This window comes from Delphinapterus leucas, chromosome 12, assembly GCF_059928025.1.
Source record: "Delphinapterus leucas isolate spDelLeu-1000000601 "Yukka" chromosome 12, BTC_Dleu_Yukka2, whole genome shotgun sequence".
Classification (NCBI taxonomy): domain Eukaryota; kingdom Metazoa; phylum Chordata; class Mammalia; order Artiodactyla; family Monodontidae; genus Delphinapterus; species Delphinapterus leucas.
In genome coordinates this window covers 53,104,891-53,123,001 of record NC_143140.1, presented here as the reverse complement: position 1 = coordinate 53,123,001, position 18,111 = coordinate 53,104,891, and the positions used below count along the sequence as shown (strand labels likewise).

The 18,111-nt window shown below is 41.2% G+C and overlaps 1 protein-coding gene across 2 annotated transcripts; it reads right to left on the bottom strand.

The window, feature by feature from the left end:
• Window positions 1–11,737: 11,737 nt before the first annotated feature.
• On the bottom strand, window positions 11,738–13,958 carry CALHM6 (calcium homeostasis modulator family member 6). Of its 2 annotated transcripts, none has more exons than XM_022554909.2 (2): window positions 13,174–13,958; window positions 11,738–12,220 (listed from the first exon to the last, which is right to left on the bottom strand). In XM_022554909.2, the coding sequence occupies exons 1-2, from the start codon at window positions 13,699–13,701 to the stop codon at window positions 11,798–11,800; spliced, it is 951 nt and encodes a 316-aa protein (XP_022410617.2). In that variant the 5' UTR covers window positions 13,702–13,958; the 3' UTR covers window positions 11,738–11,797. The 2 variants fall into 2 exon arrangements, with proteins under 2 accessions (XP_022410617.2, XP_022410622.2); XM_022554914.2 differs by having other exon boundaries at window positions 13,636–13,958.
• Between the last annotated feature and the right edge of the window lie 4,153 nt (window positions 13,959–18,111).

Here is an 18,111-nt window from a genome sequence, read left to right as displayed (position 1 = left end):
GCCAGCTTTGAAACTGGACAATTCTATGTTAAAATATTTGTCTTAAAATTTCTCTATCCTGACTCTTCTCCTCTATTTTAGCTGGCTATTAATCCTAAGTCTCCTTCATTCTCCTCCAGTCCCTCTTTCTTCCCCAAATTCTGATATATGCAGGCTCCATGGTTGGCACTTTTCTCAAGGTAGACATTTCCCCTGGATAGTACAACCCTTACACAGAAAACCTCTACAGGTCTCATGTTCTCTAAAACCTTCCCTTATCACCTCTCTCCAACTCCTTAGTCAATTTATATCTTGCCCCCTTCCATAAATACCTGAGGCAACTCTCAGAGAAATTATCTCTCTACTATTTCTCTGACATGTACACACATTAATCTTTGCACAAATCCCACTGCATTTTACTTATTTGATTCCAGGGCTGCCCATCCCCTGCTAGACTATGATCATGTAATGAATGCTTAATAAATATTAATTAAATCAATCTGTCTCCCATTTCAAAAGTTTTTGGAGTGACATTGCAAAGAGAAGGAAAGGCTAAAATGAAGAAAATCTATTCAATAACTGGAATATTGTTTTTCATACTTTAAATCAGTAGTCAACAAAATAGTCACCAGAACTGATTAAAGTTGTCACTAGAAATTTTGTTTCATCTCAAAACACAAAAATATTCTTCTCAAAGAGCAGATTATTATAGCTCCAGTCATAGGATTATTTTTCATCAGTTCAGAAAACACTGGAAGATCTTAAGTGAAAGTTAATATCATGCAAATATTCCTCTCTGTACCTGTAAGGACCATATCTGAGGGGCCCCTGGAAAAGGATTTGACATTGCAAAAGACGTAAAGCACCTATTAGTAACATTGGTGACATTTACAGACTCTTGCCATACATTTTAGTGATTATTTTAGTAATTATCTTATTTCTCTTTTCTTTTAAAATTTACTTTAAAAAATGTATTCGTGCAAACAATCTAAAGCATCAGATGAGAGTGTGAATCATCTGCCTGCCTCTCCTCCCTGACCTCCATCACTTTTACCTTTTACCATTTCCTGCTTCACCTCAGCATCTCCTCTCTACTCTTGTGACCGATTCTTCTGTCATTTACTTCACGTTTATGCATAAAATGCTTATATAGCTCTTTATTTTTTCAGTCTGAGATATTATTTTTTTATTTCCACACAAGAAATGTAAGGCTTTCTCACACACAGTCTCCATCCTAACCACACACATAGGCAAACTTCCTGACTGCCATCCCTCCTACTAGGGCGTAATCGGGGTTAGATCAATATTCGGTGGTTACATTACCAAGACTGTGTAAACACTATTGACCACTGGACCATGCAGCACACTAAGAGTAGGTTTCCTTTCCTCTACAACTTTTCCCTAGAGTTAATAATAGAAGAGTCTTTACATTTTCTTAGCTTTCCCTATTCTTATCAGTAATCCTTAAATTCTTCCCCCACGTGCATAAATCTCCTCTTAATATTTTCAAACACATTAAGTTCTCTACCAATTTATCTTCTTAGAGATAGTCTCTCTCAAGCCTTTTGATGTTGTCTTGTTGCTTACCTACTGCAGTGAGACAAAAACGTACTCAAAATTTAAAATAAGATTTTGATGATGCTGAGAGCTGCAATTCAGGAATGAAGAAGTGGTGATTACCAGCCAGTAGTTGGGCATTTACAAATCCAGGTTCCTTAACCCATCAAAACCACAGTTATTTTACACACAAGCACAGTGTAAAACTCTCTCCAAAAATTGCCTCATGGTCAGCAAGAGTGTCAACCTGTGACACTCAGCTAAGAACAAATGAGATATAATGTCATAAAACAACAGGTGGGAGAATGGACCTTAGAGACATAAGTTACTTCAAAAGGCAGTGAATTAGTTACCCTTTGCTGTGTAACAAACCACCCCATAATTTTAAAATAATTAATGATCTAACAACAATAATTATCTCACAGTCTCTGGGGGTCAAGAATTCAGGAGCAGCTTAGCTGGGTCATTCTGGTTCAGGGTTTCTCTCAAGGCTGCCATCAGGATGTCAGCAGAGTCTGTAGCCATCTGAAGGCTTGACTAGAGCTGGAGGATTTGATTTCAAGACAGGCCATTCACATGGCTATTGGTAGGAAATTTCAATTTCTCACCACATGGGCTTCTCCTGAGGCTGCTCTATCACCCTCACAAACCAGCAACTGAATTCCACCAGAGAGAGAAATCCAGGAGAGAGAGAGAAAAGAGGCTGCAACATCTTTTATGACCTAGGTTCTGAAGACACTTGATATCATCACTTCCACTTTTTTCCCATTCATTAGAAATGAGTCACTAAGTCCAGTTCACAATCAAGTAAGGGAATTCATCTCTAACTCTTGAAGGAAGGAGTTTCAAAGAATCTGTGGACAACGTTTTATAAACACCACATGCTATTTGAAAGATGTCACAGTGATTTTCCAGTAAAATATTAAGAATGCATAATTTCATTGTGTTTAACTTTCTTCCTTTCTAACCCTTGACTAACCCAGATAGGGCTAATCTTATTATAAGGGGTTAATTTTACCGTCATTCTTGTCTTCTCCTCTCACTATCCTCTTAGAGATTCTCTTCTCCTCTATCTTCTATGGGATCCTTTGTTTCCTTGATCCTATGACTTTCCTTTCTCGGTGTCCTCCCTCTTCTGAAAGAGTGCATACCTTAGTAGCTTCATGATAAAGAGTGAATAGGGGATAAAGTTTGTGAAAACATGATCATGTAGCTTCCAGATATTTTTCAGAAGCTCAGTGCCATTTGATTTTGGATTCTTGGTCTATTATTTCTCTCTGGAAAACTTTAGGATCTTCTTATCCCCATTGTTCCAAAATTGCACCATGATGCATCTCACTGTGGCTCTGTGTCCTTCTACTGTGCTGACCACCTGATGAACTCTTCAATCTAGAAATCCATCTTCCATTTGGTGAAAACATTGAATTATTTCTTTGATGATTTCTTATCCTATTCTATCCATTTTCCCTGCTTTCTGCTAGGCTCTTATTAGTAGGATGTTAGATCTCCTAGACTAGTTCTCTCTCTCTCTCTCTCTCTTTTTTTTTTTTTTTAACTTTTCTCTCTTTTCCATCTCTTTATATTAATATTTTACATCCTGGGAGATTTCCTAAAGTTTATCTTCCAAACCTTCTATTGCATTTTTTTTTTTTTTTTTTTTTTGTGGTACACGGGCCTCTCACTGTTGTGGCCTCTCCCGTTGTGGAGCACAGGCTCCAGACACGCAGGCTCAGCGGCCATGGCTCACGGGCCCAGCCGATCTGCGGCATGTGGGATCCTCCTAGACCGGGGCACGAACCCATGTCCCCTGCATCGGCAGGTGGATTCTCAACCAATGCGCCACCAGGGAAGCCCTATTGCATTTTTAATTTCTGCTATCATGTTAATTTTCAAGAACTCTTTTGTCCTTCAAATGTTTTTAAATACAATTCTATTCTCATTTCATACATGTCATGTCTCCTGTTACATCTCTAAAATCATTACTGGTCGTCTTTTTAAAGTTTTCTTGGGAGTACATAGTGTCTGTTTCCTCCAAGTAACTTTTTCCATTTGTTTTGGCTTCTGCCTCTCATACTTTTTTCAAATCTCTGGAGCTCCTTGGTTATCCACCCATATTGGATAAAATATGAACTTTAGTGGAGCTTGTAGATTATGGGCTTCAACAAAGAATAATAAATTGAGGGACTTATTATGTTATTTTTTATCTTAATAAACATTTTACTTTAGAATAGCTTTAGATTTATAGACCCGGAAAACCATTAATTTGTTTTCTCCTCTTCTGGATCATTTTATGAGGATTCATTGGGAGTGGGGTACAAATTGGAGTAAGGAATTTTTTTCCAAAGATTCCAACTTGGTGATTTTTCAGCTAGGATTTTTGAAAGTCCATCAAAGTACATTATTTCTTCTCCAGTTTCCCTTGGTCTCAGCCCTGCTGGACTGATCTAGACCTGGCTTTGACATCTAGTTTCAGAGTTAAATACCCTACTTTCTGACTCTCTCAAGAGTTGGATAGCAACTGAGTTAGAGAGTTGGGAAAAGCAGGCAGCTATGGGAAGGATCCTTAACAGCTTGGCTTCTGACATCCTTCTGTCTTATGGGGCTGTGACAGGGGAGTGTCAATAGTTTCTGCCGGTCTTTCCTGGAGCCAGATATCTCCCGTGAAACATAGGGAGCTTCTGCAAAGTGAGGCCTGTTTGCTTGGATGCTCTCCTGAGTCTGTCCTTGTACAGTGCAGAATGTTTTGTGGTGGTGGCTGTTCTGCACCCAGGCTTCAGTCTGCAAGCAGGGGGTCTGGCAGTGGGCAGGATAATATCCATAGGCAGCTGGTGGGCTTTGCTTTGGGCCCCAAGCACATTCTCTGTTTAAGGGAAAGGGGTCTGCGATCTCCTTGGCCTTGGGTGTGAACGGGCAATGGGTGTGAATGCTTATGGCCTTTTCTGGCTGTGCTTTTTCAATGAGATCATTCCAGAATTACATTCCTGTGAAATATTTCACTCAGGATGTGAAGCTAGATTTGTGTGAGAGCCCTGGCACGGAAACTCAGGGCTCAGAGAGGGGCAGGAATGATAACTGAGACAAATAGCTCTTCTTTAGAAGGAAGGCAAGGCAGAAGGAGAGAGAAAACAATTGTTAATTTTGCATCTTAAACTGGTACGCTGTAAGCACCCCAGGAGGTCAGGATTGCCACTCAGACCATGGAGAGGGCAGATGTGATGTTAGTTGCCCCAGCTGCCTGCCACCCCCGAGCAGTATGGCAAGTTGGGGAATTTAAATGTGACCCTCAAAATGTGTCATTTTATTGAGGTCTCTTCTCTTGTGCAGTCAAATTTGCTAGATATGACTCCTGACCTACTGCTTGAAGAATGTGAGCCTGAATGCCAGCATTCTGGGAGCCAGATTGGAGAAAATAAAATTCAGTATGTATATTTTAACTTTTATTTCACTTTGTTCAATATAGTATCCCTGTCTTCAACTATCCTGTTGTCTCAGTTCAGAAATTTTTTGAAAAACTCTATCTAGAGATTAAACCCCCGTTTTTGCTAAGGTAGGGAGAAGCAGCTGTCCAGCTGCTTGGAATGGCAGCAGAGATCTGAGGGACCAGTTCTTCTTAAACAAGCTTTCAACCAATCCTGCGTATAACTGCTGCCAGACCCATTTCCAGAGGTGGCTGCTGCTGCTAAATCCTGATCCTTTTGTACAGATTGTACGGTACAAATCATATTGCTTCTTATCTTTCTCCAGCTCTGGCTTGGGATTCAGATTTCTCAGGCCTGGTAGTACAGTCACCACTTACCACCTGCTTTCCAACTTCCAAAAAAAGTGTTGCCTTTTCCTCTCCTGTTCTCTGGTTGCTTTATGACATGAAAAAAATCCTTTTATTTTGTTTGCTTGTGGCTGAATATGTACTTTCAAACCAACAATTTAAACCAGAAGTACCTCTTTGGGTAGCCTTTCACTGCCAATGATCACATTTATCAAGCACTCCTTAAGCAAGTATAAATTATTGAATCTCAAATTGGAGTGGGGATATAGAGGATGTGCAGTAAAGGTTTACATTTTTAGAAAATAAAATGCCTATTTTATAGACAGAGATTCAGCACACATCTGCAGGGAGAGTTAGGCAGCTTCTAGCTGGGATAAATGTGCCTATGAGGCTGTGGAATTTTGTTGCTATGTACAGTGGCAAGCAGATTTAAAGTTAAAGCATGTGGACTCAAAGTTAGTCTTCTTAGATTGCATAGGAATTGAATAAAAAGCAGTTGTCTCATCAAGAGTTCTTGAGCAGAGCTGGGAGCTGAGAAAGGGGTTAGGATTGTTTTGATTTTTTAAGAGGAGAAACATCTGTTTTTTATTTTATGCACTGCCCTCTTTCCAAGTGCTTTTAAATATCTTTAAAGATGCCTAGACACATGATGATCTGGTCTCCATGAAGTAAACTATAGTTTAATGAATCTCCTATGTATCCATTTACTTGCTTGGCCATTGAAATGTTGCCCCACAGCTTGACCATGTCTCATACTTGAGTTCATTCAAGTTGCTATTTTTGAATAGACTATGTGATTTGAGAATACCGTGAAGCAAGCCAAACAACAGTGGATTTTCCATCTGCCTCTGATTATCTGAGGTACTGGTTCCCAAACTGCATTCTGTGGAACATCAGTAACTCAAGTTGCTAGTGGATACGCCATGAAAAAAAACTTTTGGCTATTAAATTTTGTTTCTCTATGATATGCAAGCAAAATATTAAATATATTTATATAACTGTTTTTCTTATGCTATAAACTGCCTTTAAGAAACGGAGTGCCATACACAAAAGACGAACAAATAACATAAATAATCACGTGATTGACAAACAAGTGGTTTTCAAGTCTAGAAATGATAGTGTATTTACCAAAACACAATCTCTGGTTACTGATATATTATCATGGTCATGTACCTTGTGTCTTAAAATTTCAAGAAGTATTTGTGATACTTAAACTCTTTTTTCTTCTTAATGAAATGATAAATATATTTAATCTTTCTCACTTGTTTTTATCAGTTTTGTTGTTGTTTTGTAGCGTTTACAAGATAATTTTTTTTAAGTCTTCAGAAGTCATAAAATCATTCTGGGAAGAGAAAACACAAAATTTTAATATGATACAAGCAGGTATCTGATCAAGTGCTACAGTGAGTTTGAGAGGTGAAGTCATGAGTTCAGAGAAGGAAGAAGTTGCTGTGGACTGATGGAGTTGGGGGATGCATTGAGGGGGAAGTATGATTTGAAATGGGGCTTGAAAGTTAGAAGATATTGTGTGATGGGAGATAGTCCTCCCTTGGTCTCTCATGCTTTTGCATGTCTTACTAGTATGCCAGGAATGCAAGGCTCTGACTGTTTTTTACCAGGTCATTTCTCAGGATTGTGTTTGCAGCAACCTGCCTTGAGAGAAAAAATTTCTCTCTTAAACAGAAAGCAGGCTTCATTACTACTTGCTATAAAATGATGGTACCCTAAGCTCAGTGTTCTCTCCGGCAACACAACGCACACTGTGTGCAGGTATCCATCTTAGCTTTCTGTGTTGTTCCCCCTAGGACTTGGGGGCAAGGGGAACCAATGCAAACACAATGATCATGCTGTCTGCTCTGCTGTGATTAATATAGATTTTGGTCATTGGCCCAGAAATTTCATCTCTTCTGCCAGCCTCCATGTTACAGTAACAGGCTAACTATTAGCTTGTAAGTAGGATAAAATCAAATCCCAGTCAAGACATTGGAACAATGACTGAAAAGAGAACCAGTTGAGTGAAGAGGTAAGACGGAGCCTTTCACGCTGTTTCATGGGTGTGGTAGGATGTCAAAAGCCTGAATAACTCAGAGATTATATTTATATTGGATAATATTAAAAAGTAAGGGTAGACAGGTGGGATGGAGTGGAGGACAGGTAGATTTTAAAAGCTTTAAATGACGATGCTATGGACTGAATATCTGTGACTTTTCAAAATTCTTATGTTGAATTGGTTTGTCTTGATTCACAATGAATGTCAAAATTTGTGGATATTGAGCTCTTTGTGACAATCACTGTTAAATATATGAGAAAAGGTGACCAGACACTGCGAACATACTGGGAAGAGTTCTGAAGAAGTTAGTCTCCATAGCAGTATTGGTTTGAATTAGATAGATTCTTAAGCTGCCACTGTTAAAAAAAAAAAATTAAAAAAATTCTACACACACCGAATGAAACATTACATTGAAAACTACAATCACCACGCCCACAAAAGAAGTTGAATTCAAGAAAAGAACGCTCCAGAGAAAGAAGCTATTGTGGAGAAACTCTGAAATGGCACATCGGGGTGGGGCGGGGAGAATTCTTTAAGACTTAACGCTGATTACCATGTTCTAGAGCAGCAATGTTCAATAGGAATGTAACTCAAGGGACCTTCGTTGGGAGGCTCTGGGTAGCCTGGGAGTTTATTACAGTTTTAGTAGGTTGACTTTTCAGTCCCTCCCTGATGAGTGGGATCCAACTCACTAGGAAGCCTTAAGCTATTTCCTCTTTTGTGAAAATTCCTCCAAATATTCCTAGGCAGAATTTATTTTCTCTTTTCTCAAAACACCTTGCTTATGTTTCTAATTATCGTATATTTTATTCCCCTTCCTATAATGGTTAACTGTTTACTTATTTGCCTACCAATTCCTTGAGAGTTCCTTAAGAGTGTTATCTTATTTCTCTCCTTTTCTCCAATCCAGTTAGCCTACTGCCTTACAATAATAAAAATATATTATGTTTATTGAGCATTTTCCTGGCATTATCTCAGTTGTGAGCAAAAATCATCTGGGTAAATAATATGATTACTCTACATTTTACAACTGCTGAAACCGAGATTTGGAGAGATGATTAAGCTCATATCCTTAGTAGAGGCTGAGCCAGAACAACAACCCAGTACTGTAGGCTGAATGTTTGTGTCCCTCCAAAATCCATATGTTGAAACCTAATCCCCAATGTGATGGTGTTTGGACGTTGGGCCTTTGGGAGGTGATTAGGTCATGAGAGCAGAGCCCTCATGAATGGGATTAGTGCCCTTATGAAAGAGACCGCGTCTCTCTTGCCCCTTCCACCATGTAGGACACAGTGAGAAGATAACCACCTGTGAAGCAGGAAGTGGGCTGTCACCAGACACTTAATGTGCTGGTGCCTTGACCTTGGAGTTCCCAGCCTCCAGAACTGTGAAAAATATGTTTCAATTGCTCATATACCACCCATTTGTCTCCAGTGACTGAGCTCTTAATTGCGATATTATAAAGACTATACATTGAGTATAAAAATGCTTCTTGAGCCCACGACATGGCCTGTTTGTGGCCAGGGTCAGAAGAGTGATGTATCCTGCGAAATAGTGGTGACCGTGTTCCCACCATGAAATAACTGTGCTGTGTCCTGATCTCACTGTGTTTGTTCAAAGTGGTCTTAGCTATCAGTAGTCGCCAAGTTTCTGAAGGACATGAAAATTCCTGGGGGTCACTAAGGACATCTGTATCTTTTCCGCTCACAAGGCCACATGGGTTTAAAAGGGGAAAAAATCTAACCCAGTAATAAAAACAGCCAAGTGGCCACTTTGAACTACATGATCCAGAGAGGAGCAGTCCCCTAGCTTCAGTTCTACCATGTGACCTTGGCCTAGCAATGTGACTTCTCTAACCTTCGATTCCTTACTTGTAAGTGTGAGTGATGTGTTTCATGGGTATCCCACAAACTCCTGAAAATAAAATGAAGTGAAAGATGCAAAACCTCTTTATTGACTGTAAAGCCCTACACCAGTAGTAAGGGTTCTTTTTAATCGTTTCTAATTATACTCTTAATATTTATTATTTTAAAATCCAAAGATCAAAAGTGCATGAGGTTCGGGCTTCCCTGGTGGCACAGTGGTTGAGAGTCTGCCTGTTGATGCAGGGGACATGGGTTCGTGCCCCAGTCCGGGAAGATCCCACACGTCGCGGAGTGGCTAGGCCCATGAGCCATGGCCGCTGGGCCTGCGCATCCGGAGCCTGTGCTCCGCAACGGGAGAGGCCACAACAGTGAGAGGCCCGTGTACCGCAAAAAAAAAAAAGTGCATGAGGTTCAAAAGAATCCCCTGACCCATTATTATTCCTCAGAATTGACCAAATTCAACAATTTTGTGCCTATCTCTATATACTTTATGAATGTGTGCATATATATGTGTGCACATGTGCGTATTTTTTTTTAACAAAAAAGGAATCATATCAGTAGAATACTATGCAGTAATTTTTCAGGAGGTAAATTGTTATGTATATATACATGGAACTATGATATTTTATATGAAAAATGTGCAGAGCCACATTTATAGTATGAGATAATATTTATCTAGACATGGAGTATACAGCTTCCTCTGGGAAGAACATATTGCAAAGGAATGAGGTAATTTCACTTTTTCTTTCACACATTTTTCCATCATCATTTTTTATCTTAAGCATATATACTTTCACAATAATATTAAAGACTGTGCAAGAGAAAGTGGAGCATAAGTCAATAAAATGGAACATGAGACTATTGAAGACAGTATTATACATAAGTATAAATGGTAGGCCAGAAAAAAAATATTGAAGAGAAGAATATACTAAAGAAATTTTAAAATAAAGGAAGCAAAAATGAAAGTCGTCATGATATGATTTTCAAAACTATTCATTAGGGAATAGAAAAGAACTGATCATGCAGTTTCTCTGCCAACTTCCTTGCAATATATGACTCTCAATAACAGGATATTCAGCTCTACTGACCAGTACTTTTTAATGGCCCCTATGCAACAAAGGGCAAATAGAAGCAGGTGCAAGGATCTGCTGAAAGAGGAAGAAGGGCTAAATATGATCTGTGCTTAGTTGTTTTGCAAAGTTTTCATAAGTCATTTTTTTAAACGCACAGAACAGCCATAAATTTGGGAGATGGACAGGAATGACAGTCTAAGATCCCCTGGAAAGTCCTGGCATTATCAAGCAACAGAATTTTATCTATAGATATTTTTGCTCTCAAAAACATCCTTGCATCCTTTCCATCAACAAATGCTGTCAAAGTCCACCTTGAATCTATCTTCTTTTTCTGTCTTCATCACCATCAACCAGGTTCAGGTTCACTCCCACCTATTTCCCCTGCAGTAGCCTCCTGATTAATCTCTCCATTTCCACCCTGGCTCTCCCTCTTCCCCCTGCCATTCCTTTTCCCACAAGAAAAGCAGATCAGGGCTTCCCTGGTGGCGCAGTGGTTGAGAGTCCACCTCAACACAACAGTGAGAGGCCCGCGTACCACAAAAAAATAAATAAATAAATAAATAAATAAAAAGAAAAGCAGATCAATCTTCCTGAGATGTTCATAGGATGAAAACCAAAATCTTTTGCATGATTTCGAGGGGCTGCACGAGCTGTCCCTCGCACATTTTCTCTAGTCGCCTTTAAGGCTTCTGACTGTACTAAGATCTTCCTCACCTCCGTCTTTGTACATATGGTTCTGCAAACTGAAATGCTCTTCTCTGACTCTACAGATTTCAGTTTCTCACACTCCCCAATCCCCTCCTCCTCAATCTAAATCAGCTCACAATTTGTATTTCTATATTTATTTGTATGGTGTAGGCTTTAGCTGACTTCCCCACTCCATTGAAGCTGTGTAATGACCATATGAGGGTTCACAATACTATCCTTTCTACCTTTGTGTATATTTGAAATTTACCACAATAAACAGCTTTAAAAATTTCCTTCTGATCCTACAAACTAAATACAGGTTATGCCTGCAATTATCATAGTTTTTCAAATTTTGTTTTTAAAAAAATTTACTTCCCTTTTCATGATTTTTTTTGTATTTTGTTTTAGTAGCCATAAAATGCCAGTATTTTAAAGTACCAAACAATGTGCTGTCTGCATGAAAGTGAATTTGAAATCAGATACCCTAAAAGAAAGGTCTGAAGTTCAATTGTTCTTTTGCTGTTTTTGCTACTAAATTCTTTTATTTGAAAGCAGCATTATTTTTCAGTGAAAAATACCCTAGGCTAGGGATATAAAAATTCTGATTTAGTTCCAGGTTGTCACTTTGAGTGAACCATTTACCTTTGCTTCCTTTTTTTCTTATAATATAATAAAGAGATAAAGTTCTAAATTTTTATTTGATTTAATATGCTATGTTTCCATAATTTGGAAGACCAAAAAAAAAAGTCATAAACAATGCCAATGTTTATTTTTTTTAATGAATCAATAACTCAAAAGAACTTTTTTCCTATTCATAAGGTCATATGTCTGGAGTGCTGTTCATATCAGATGAATCTACAAAGCCAAGAACAGGAACCACTGTATCTTCTTTGGAAGATCTGATACTTTGATTCTTCTCTTTTCTGTTCACATATTTGTGCAAAATGCTGTAGTACTGTTCCTTTGGATTGAAAGTATATAGTGATGAAATTTGCTGCCAGTCTTTTATGCTTGGAGTGTTGTATTCCTTTGGATGTGAACACTCAAAGAAACACTTGATATTTTCTTTTGCCAGTTCGGCTGCATGTTCTGTGGCTTGACTTTTAAGGATCTGCTGCTCCTGTTCCAAATAGATTTTCCAAAATTTCAGCTGCAGGAAGCTAACTGGAGATAGGCATCGGGTGATGGATGTAAAAATCAGGAGGACGATGATAACAACTGCTATCAGGACCCAGCCCAACACCTTCAGAAAACACAACAAAATAGCAATTTAGTCACATGTTTTTTTAGAAAATTTTAAATCCTCAGATAAACTGTGAACTACTTAGAGTTATGATGATGAACAAGCAACAGCTTTAGGTCTTAATCCCTTACGAGAAAGAAGTGGCAGTAACCTCTCGAACCCCTCAGTACAAGTGCTCACTTGACAAGACAGTCATTTTCCAAGGCATGTCAAGGGCCCAAGGAGGAGTTTATATGTCGAATCCCTGGAACTCAAAACGTGAAATTTCAGAAAATCCAATGAAACAAACATTCATTTCCAAGAACCTCTTAGCTTTACAAGCCCAGAAATAGTGTGGGGTGATGGCTTTAGAGCCAGGCAGACTCATTTTACTGTAACAATTCTGACTGGACAAGCAACTTGACCTGGGCTCAGTGTATTCACTGCAAAGACAGAAGAGAATAATAAAGGAAGTAAAGGGCCCAGCACGGTGACTGGTACAGAGTGGATGCCTGACACTATACGAGTGCCCAAGTGCCTTTCTCCCGTTAGTTAGTTATCCTCAATATTTTGTGATAACCTATAAGGGAAGAGACTCTGAAGAAGAATACACACACACGTATAACTGAATCTCTGTGCTGTACACCTGAAACTAACACGATATTGTAAATCAACTGTACTTCAATTTAAAAAAAGAAAAGAAAGCACCGAGATAGAAAGGAAGGCAGGAAGGGAGTTAGGGGAAAGGAAGAAGAAAGAAAGAAAGGAAGGAGGGAGGGAAGAAAGAAAGAAAGAGAGAGGAAGGAAGGAAGGAAGGAATGCCTATTGGCTCACGAGAAGCCAACAACCATTCTAGTTAGTCTTCGGGTGTCGTATGTCTGGAGAAAGGGCACGCATTTCTACCTCCCCCGTCCATCCCCGTAGAAGCCCGTCCCTCTCCGATCCCCCCAGCGCGTCCAGCGCGGGCGCCCGACCTGCGACTGGGCCTTGAGCTCCTTCTGCAGGTCCTGCACGTCGGGCGCCTGGACCTGATGGCACGTAACCAGCGGCAGCTGGGCCGCGCAGCCGGGGCTGCGGCCGAAGCACAGGCGCCGCGCCACGAAGGCGCTCCCGCTGGCGGCGCACTCGTAGAAGGAGCCCCCGAGCAGCGCCACGGCCACCCAGGTGAGCGGCGCGACCGCAGCGACAGCGTTGAGCTGCGCGCACACCAGGGCCCCGCGCAGCGATGCGCCGCAGTCAGTGCGCGCGCCTGGCGCGCAGCAGCCGGTCAGCAGGCGCCAGGTGCGCGCGCTCAGCACGTAGCCCAGGAGGAAGAGCGCCAGCGCCGGCACCAGCAGGAAGACCAGGCCGTAGGGCAGGTTCCAGGCGGCGCTGCACGGGCACTGGAACACCGCGGTGGAGAAGATGCGCTCCCCGCCCACCGTCAGCAAGCTCACCAGGACGTAACCCAGCGCATTGCGGTGCTTGAGGTGCAGGTCCAGCACCGCCCTAAACTTCTCCATTGGTCTCCTACCCCAGGGCGCCGTGGATGTGCCCGTGTGCTTCTGCCTCTTCGCTGCCCAGCTCCTCGAATGATTTGGGGAGGGTCTGGGGTTTTCTCTGCTCTGCTAAGCCGTGCCTTCCAAAAAAGAAAGAGGTCTTCTCTGGGTTTCCTGAGCTTTCGCTTTCTTATTTCAACCAGACTAGGTGCGGCAGACTCAAACACACACACCATTGACCTCCCTAGTACTCACGCCTTTCCAGAAGCGGAGGTACTGGTGACCCTTATCTCTCAATTCCGGAACTCTGAGGGAAGATACGACCTGTTCCGCTGTGAGTTTTGTTTCCTCCTAACTGACAAGGGGACTTTCCTTACCCTTAATGACCCTATGCAGTCACCAAATGAATACTTTTTACTTGGGTAAACTGGGAAAAACACCAGCTTTTCCTCGATGGCAGCCACCCTGGCTCCTAAACCCACTCCCAGTCAGACCAAACAATTGCAAGAAACAAAACAAAACAAAGAAACCAAACAAAACTGATTATTTAAAGGAAACATTATTCAAGGGCAAATTTCCAGTTTCTCTTTCATAAACTAAATCGCAGCAAAGCCCCGCTCAAATTCCAGTATGTCCATGATGTCTGTCTCCTTTCTGTCCCCCTTCTGGACAGAACTACCACTGTCCGCCTCTGCCTGGTCTCCTGCAGGGCATTAGCCTGAATAGACAGTATTGACTTCTGCCTCTTTTTTCCCCCCTCAGGTGGGTCCTAACACTGGTAGTACGTGGACAAGTATCAAATCCTTACTCAGTGACCGCCAAGTTGATCAGCAGAGGAGAGCGGTACATGGCTGCTCAAAAAACACTAGTTCAACCAAAAAATTTCAATCTGCAGCCACATCTAACTAACGTTATTTCCTCCACTTTCAGTTTTCTCAAAGCAGCATTTCTCTGACATAAGCTAAAACCACTTCTGTGAAACTGAGCCTTACTCTGTGCAGCTCTAGAGTGAGGTGAGGTGTACTTGAAAGGACATGGGCTGTGAAGTCAGGTGCATTGTGTGTGTGTATGTGTGTGCATTGTGTGTATGTGTTTAATAAGTTCGCTCCCCCTAGACTCATCATGCTCATTTGTAAAAGCAGAATATAGTGCTCACTTTTCAAGATTGTTGAGACAAGTAAATTGCGTAGCATCTGTAAAGCACTTTTACACACAGGGTGTGCCTATTAACGAATGCTCAGTGTGAGGGATTACCTCTCACCTTGCAACGTCAGGAAGAGACAACAGACAACTGTGTTGTACATTATTTAAGAATCCAAATGAATGCTCTAGTTTAGATCAAGGATTGTATTCAGTGACTCAGTGATCCTCCACGACCTTCAGAGGATCAGTGTGCCCTGAGCTGTCCATTTCACTTCAAGGAGGGTGTCTGGATACAGAGTCGGGGGGGGGGGGGCAGGTCGCAGTGAACTGGTTGCTGCTCAAGCCCATCCCCTAGGTTTGCCTTATTTATCTGGGAAGAACAGGTAGCCCACAGAACCGACTGAACTGTTAGAGACGGGGCAGGAACATGTTACTCTTTTCTTAGTTCAACTTGCCTCCTGAGCTCCCTCCCAGCACCAGTTCCTGGCACAGAACCACCTGGCACTGGGATGAATAGCTACTCTCTCTGTGTGAGTGTTCAGAAGCTGTCCCCAGATCAAGGTCCTTTCTGTCATGCTGGACAGTTGGGGCCCTCTTCTCTGGAGTTGGACCAGGTACTGCCAGGCTTCCTGTAAACTTGCATCAAAGTTGCATGTTTGAGGCAAATCACTTCTGCTATGACTATCATCTCTGTAAGCCCACATATGCAAAAACTCCTCCTTCCCTTTTCCTGTGGGTGACCTTTCTCCTCTCTTCACTGCCACCCTACTCCTCTGAGATGTTGCCTCCTTTCCCACGCCTTCCACATACCGTCCTGAACAAATTCCACTATATCACAACCTTTGTGCAGATGGCTTTATCCAAATCTCCCTTAATTGTAACCTAACTCAAGCATACCCTTCCATTCTCTTGAGTGAGATTTATTTATTCTCCCACATTTCTCAGAACAAGAGGGAGGGCTGGCATTCCCCCACTACTACATCCACACCTGGGCTTTTCCCATCACTTCTAATAGTTTATTCTCCATCAGGGCTCAAGCTGTTTAGCCTGACCTCCTCCGTCACCTCAGTCCTGCAATCTGTTTTCATTCCCTCCGTTTATTAAGACGTTTGCATCTGGCGACAGCCTTCCTCTTCTTCCTCACCGCTGTCAAGGATTTGGTTTCATTTATTTTTAGTTACTATCCTGACTAGAGTAATTCATTTGTTAACCAATTTATTAATTAGTTCATTTGTTCATTCAGTCATTCATTTAAAGGTTTAATAAGCACCCAGAATATGCCAGGTACCTATAAAAGTGCCTGGTGTTATTGGGTACAACAAGGAACAAGACCAAGGGATGCCCTGCTTTCATTGAGCTGATGTTCTAGTGGAGAGGATATAGATGATGAGGGGGAACGTCCGCAGGTTACGCAGATAATTAAAATGCAATCATGTGGTACACTGTCCTGAGAAAGCCTCTATGAGGAGAGGACATTTAAGCAGAAATGCGAATGACAAAGGCTCTGGGTATAAAGGAGCTTAGTATTCTGCGGTTAGAAAGACAGCCGGAGTGACGAGAGCATTGAGAGTGAGAAGGAAGGTGGTGCATCACGAGGGCAGAGCTGCAGGTGGAAGGTCAGGTTTAGGGGCTTTATAGACCAGAGTATGTGGTTTATGATCCTGCCCCCAGAAACTCATTACAGACTGAGCTGCATCCTCACCTATTATCCTGTCAGCTTGTGTCTCTAAACACCACCTCCTGGGGATGCCACCACTGTGTCCCCCCGATCACAGATCTCCCAGATAAGATGATCCTTCTGTACTTACTCCAGGTTTCCATAACTATTAGAGCCCAGCTGCGGCCCACCAGCCTGAATTTCCTCCCAGCCCCTGATTTGAGTCTAGTGCCCGGACACCCACCCTTACCACCTCTGGAGCAATGGGTGGTTCTAGTTCTGGGTCTATTGAAGATTGTCCAGCCCTTTATAGCCGGCTCTGTTCTGAGAGGCCATTGCTCAGAAGTTCAGCCTTTAGTGCAAATAGAGTAACATAGTAATTCAAGAAGATTCAAGAATTTTCTCTGAGAGTACACTAAATAATATTTGAAAGAACTTTACACTTTTGAAAACCTGTAATTTAACACCAATTTACTTTAGCTTCTAAGAAATGAGTGAGAGACTCTCATGTTAAACACAGCGAAAAACCAACGGTTATGGGTTTTGTTTTGTTTTGTTAAACTGTAGTACTTTGTTTCTCAACACTGTTATTATCGGTGTCAGAAATGGATTTCAGAAACCACAAAACATTTCTCGGAAAAGAAAGCAAGAGGAACTCTTGAAAGGAAGTATACATTCACACTGTGAATCTGAAAGTCCCTTGCAGTCATCCTTAAGTGAGCTGGATGTCACACATTAGTCTCTGTAGTTCTCATGAGAACTGAGACTAATTTTGTATGGTCCTGCTTGTAATACAACTGCTAGATTCCAGCAAAGTGTCAATCCTGGCCCCAAGACCCGCGAGAGTAAAATCAAATTAAGGTTCATGTATCTTTTAAGTATCTGCAATATGCAAGACACAACTTTGGATGCCAAAATCACAAGTAAATTTAGAACGTCTGACATTCTGAATCTTAGAGTATACCTTTCTGCGTGCTGTAATTTGTGGAATATACTGTTTATGTCAAGTAATGTATTTGAGAGTATGGGACCTGGGACTTGTTAATATAGTAAGATTTTTGAATGTTTATAAAAGTTCTTCCTCTGGAAGTATAAAGCAGAAAGAAGGAAAGTTCAGACTTTTCCTTAGCACAGCAGTGTCATTTGCTAAGTGGCAATCCCGTAACATTTCAAGTAACCTTTTAATAGATTAGTTTCCCCTTTTCTGAGCTTGAATTTCCTAAACCTATCACAAAATTTTAAGTATTCCGTGATTCCCACCCCACCCCCAATTCTTTTTCTTATGGTAGATGATGGTTTTAACTCTGAGAACCTAGACGTGGCCAGTCTTTGTTGTCACCAACATCATCATCATCTGGTCCCGTGAAAGGCTATTAAAGGTCCTCGTTTTCCTTCCATGGTTCTTAAGACCTATATCTATTAGGAATCTTGATAAACACACATTAAATTGTGTTTTCCCATCAATTCAGATAGTCATTTGAGAGTGATTTTAACATGGGATACAGCTTCACTGCCAATGGCCATTTATACTTTGCTTCATCACAAGCCTAGTTCCCCTGAACTCAAATTTGGTTTGCTAGTTTATGAACTATGACCAAAGATTTGGATTTCCAAAGATAATAACGTTGAATAAC

Bases quoted from the DNA above. Each gene is read 5' to 3' on its own strand.
- CALHM6 (XM_022554909.2), bottom strand. From the start codon at position 13,701: ATGGAGAAGTTTAGGGCGGTGCTGGACCTGCACCTCAAGCACCGCAAT. The intron at 12,221-13,173 runs GTCGGGCGCCCG...TGTTTTCTGAAG, and splicing joins AGCTCAAGGCCCAGTCGCAG to GTGTTGGGCTGGGTCCTGAT.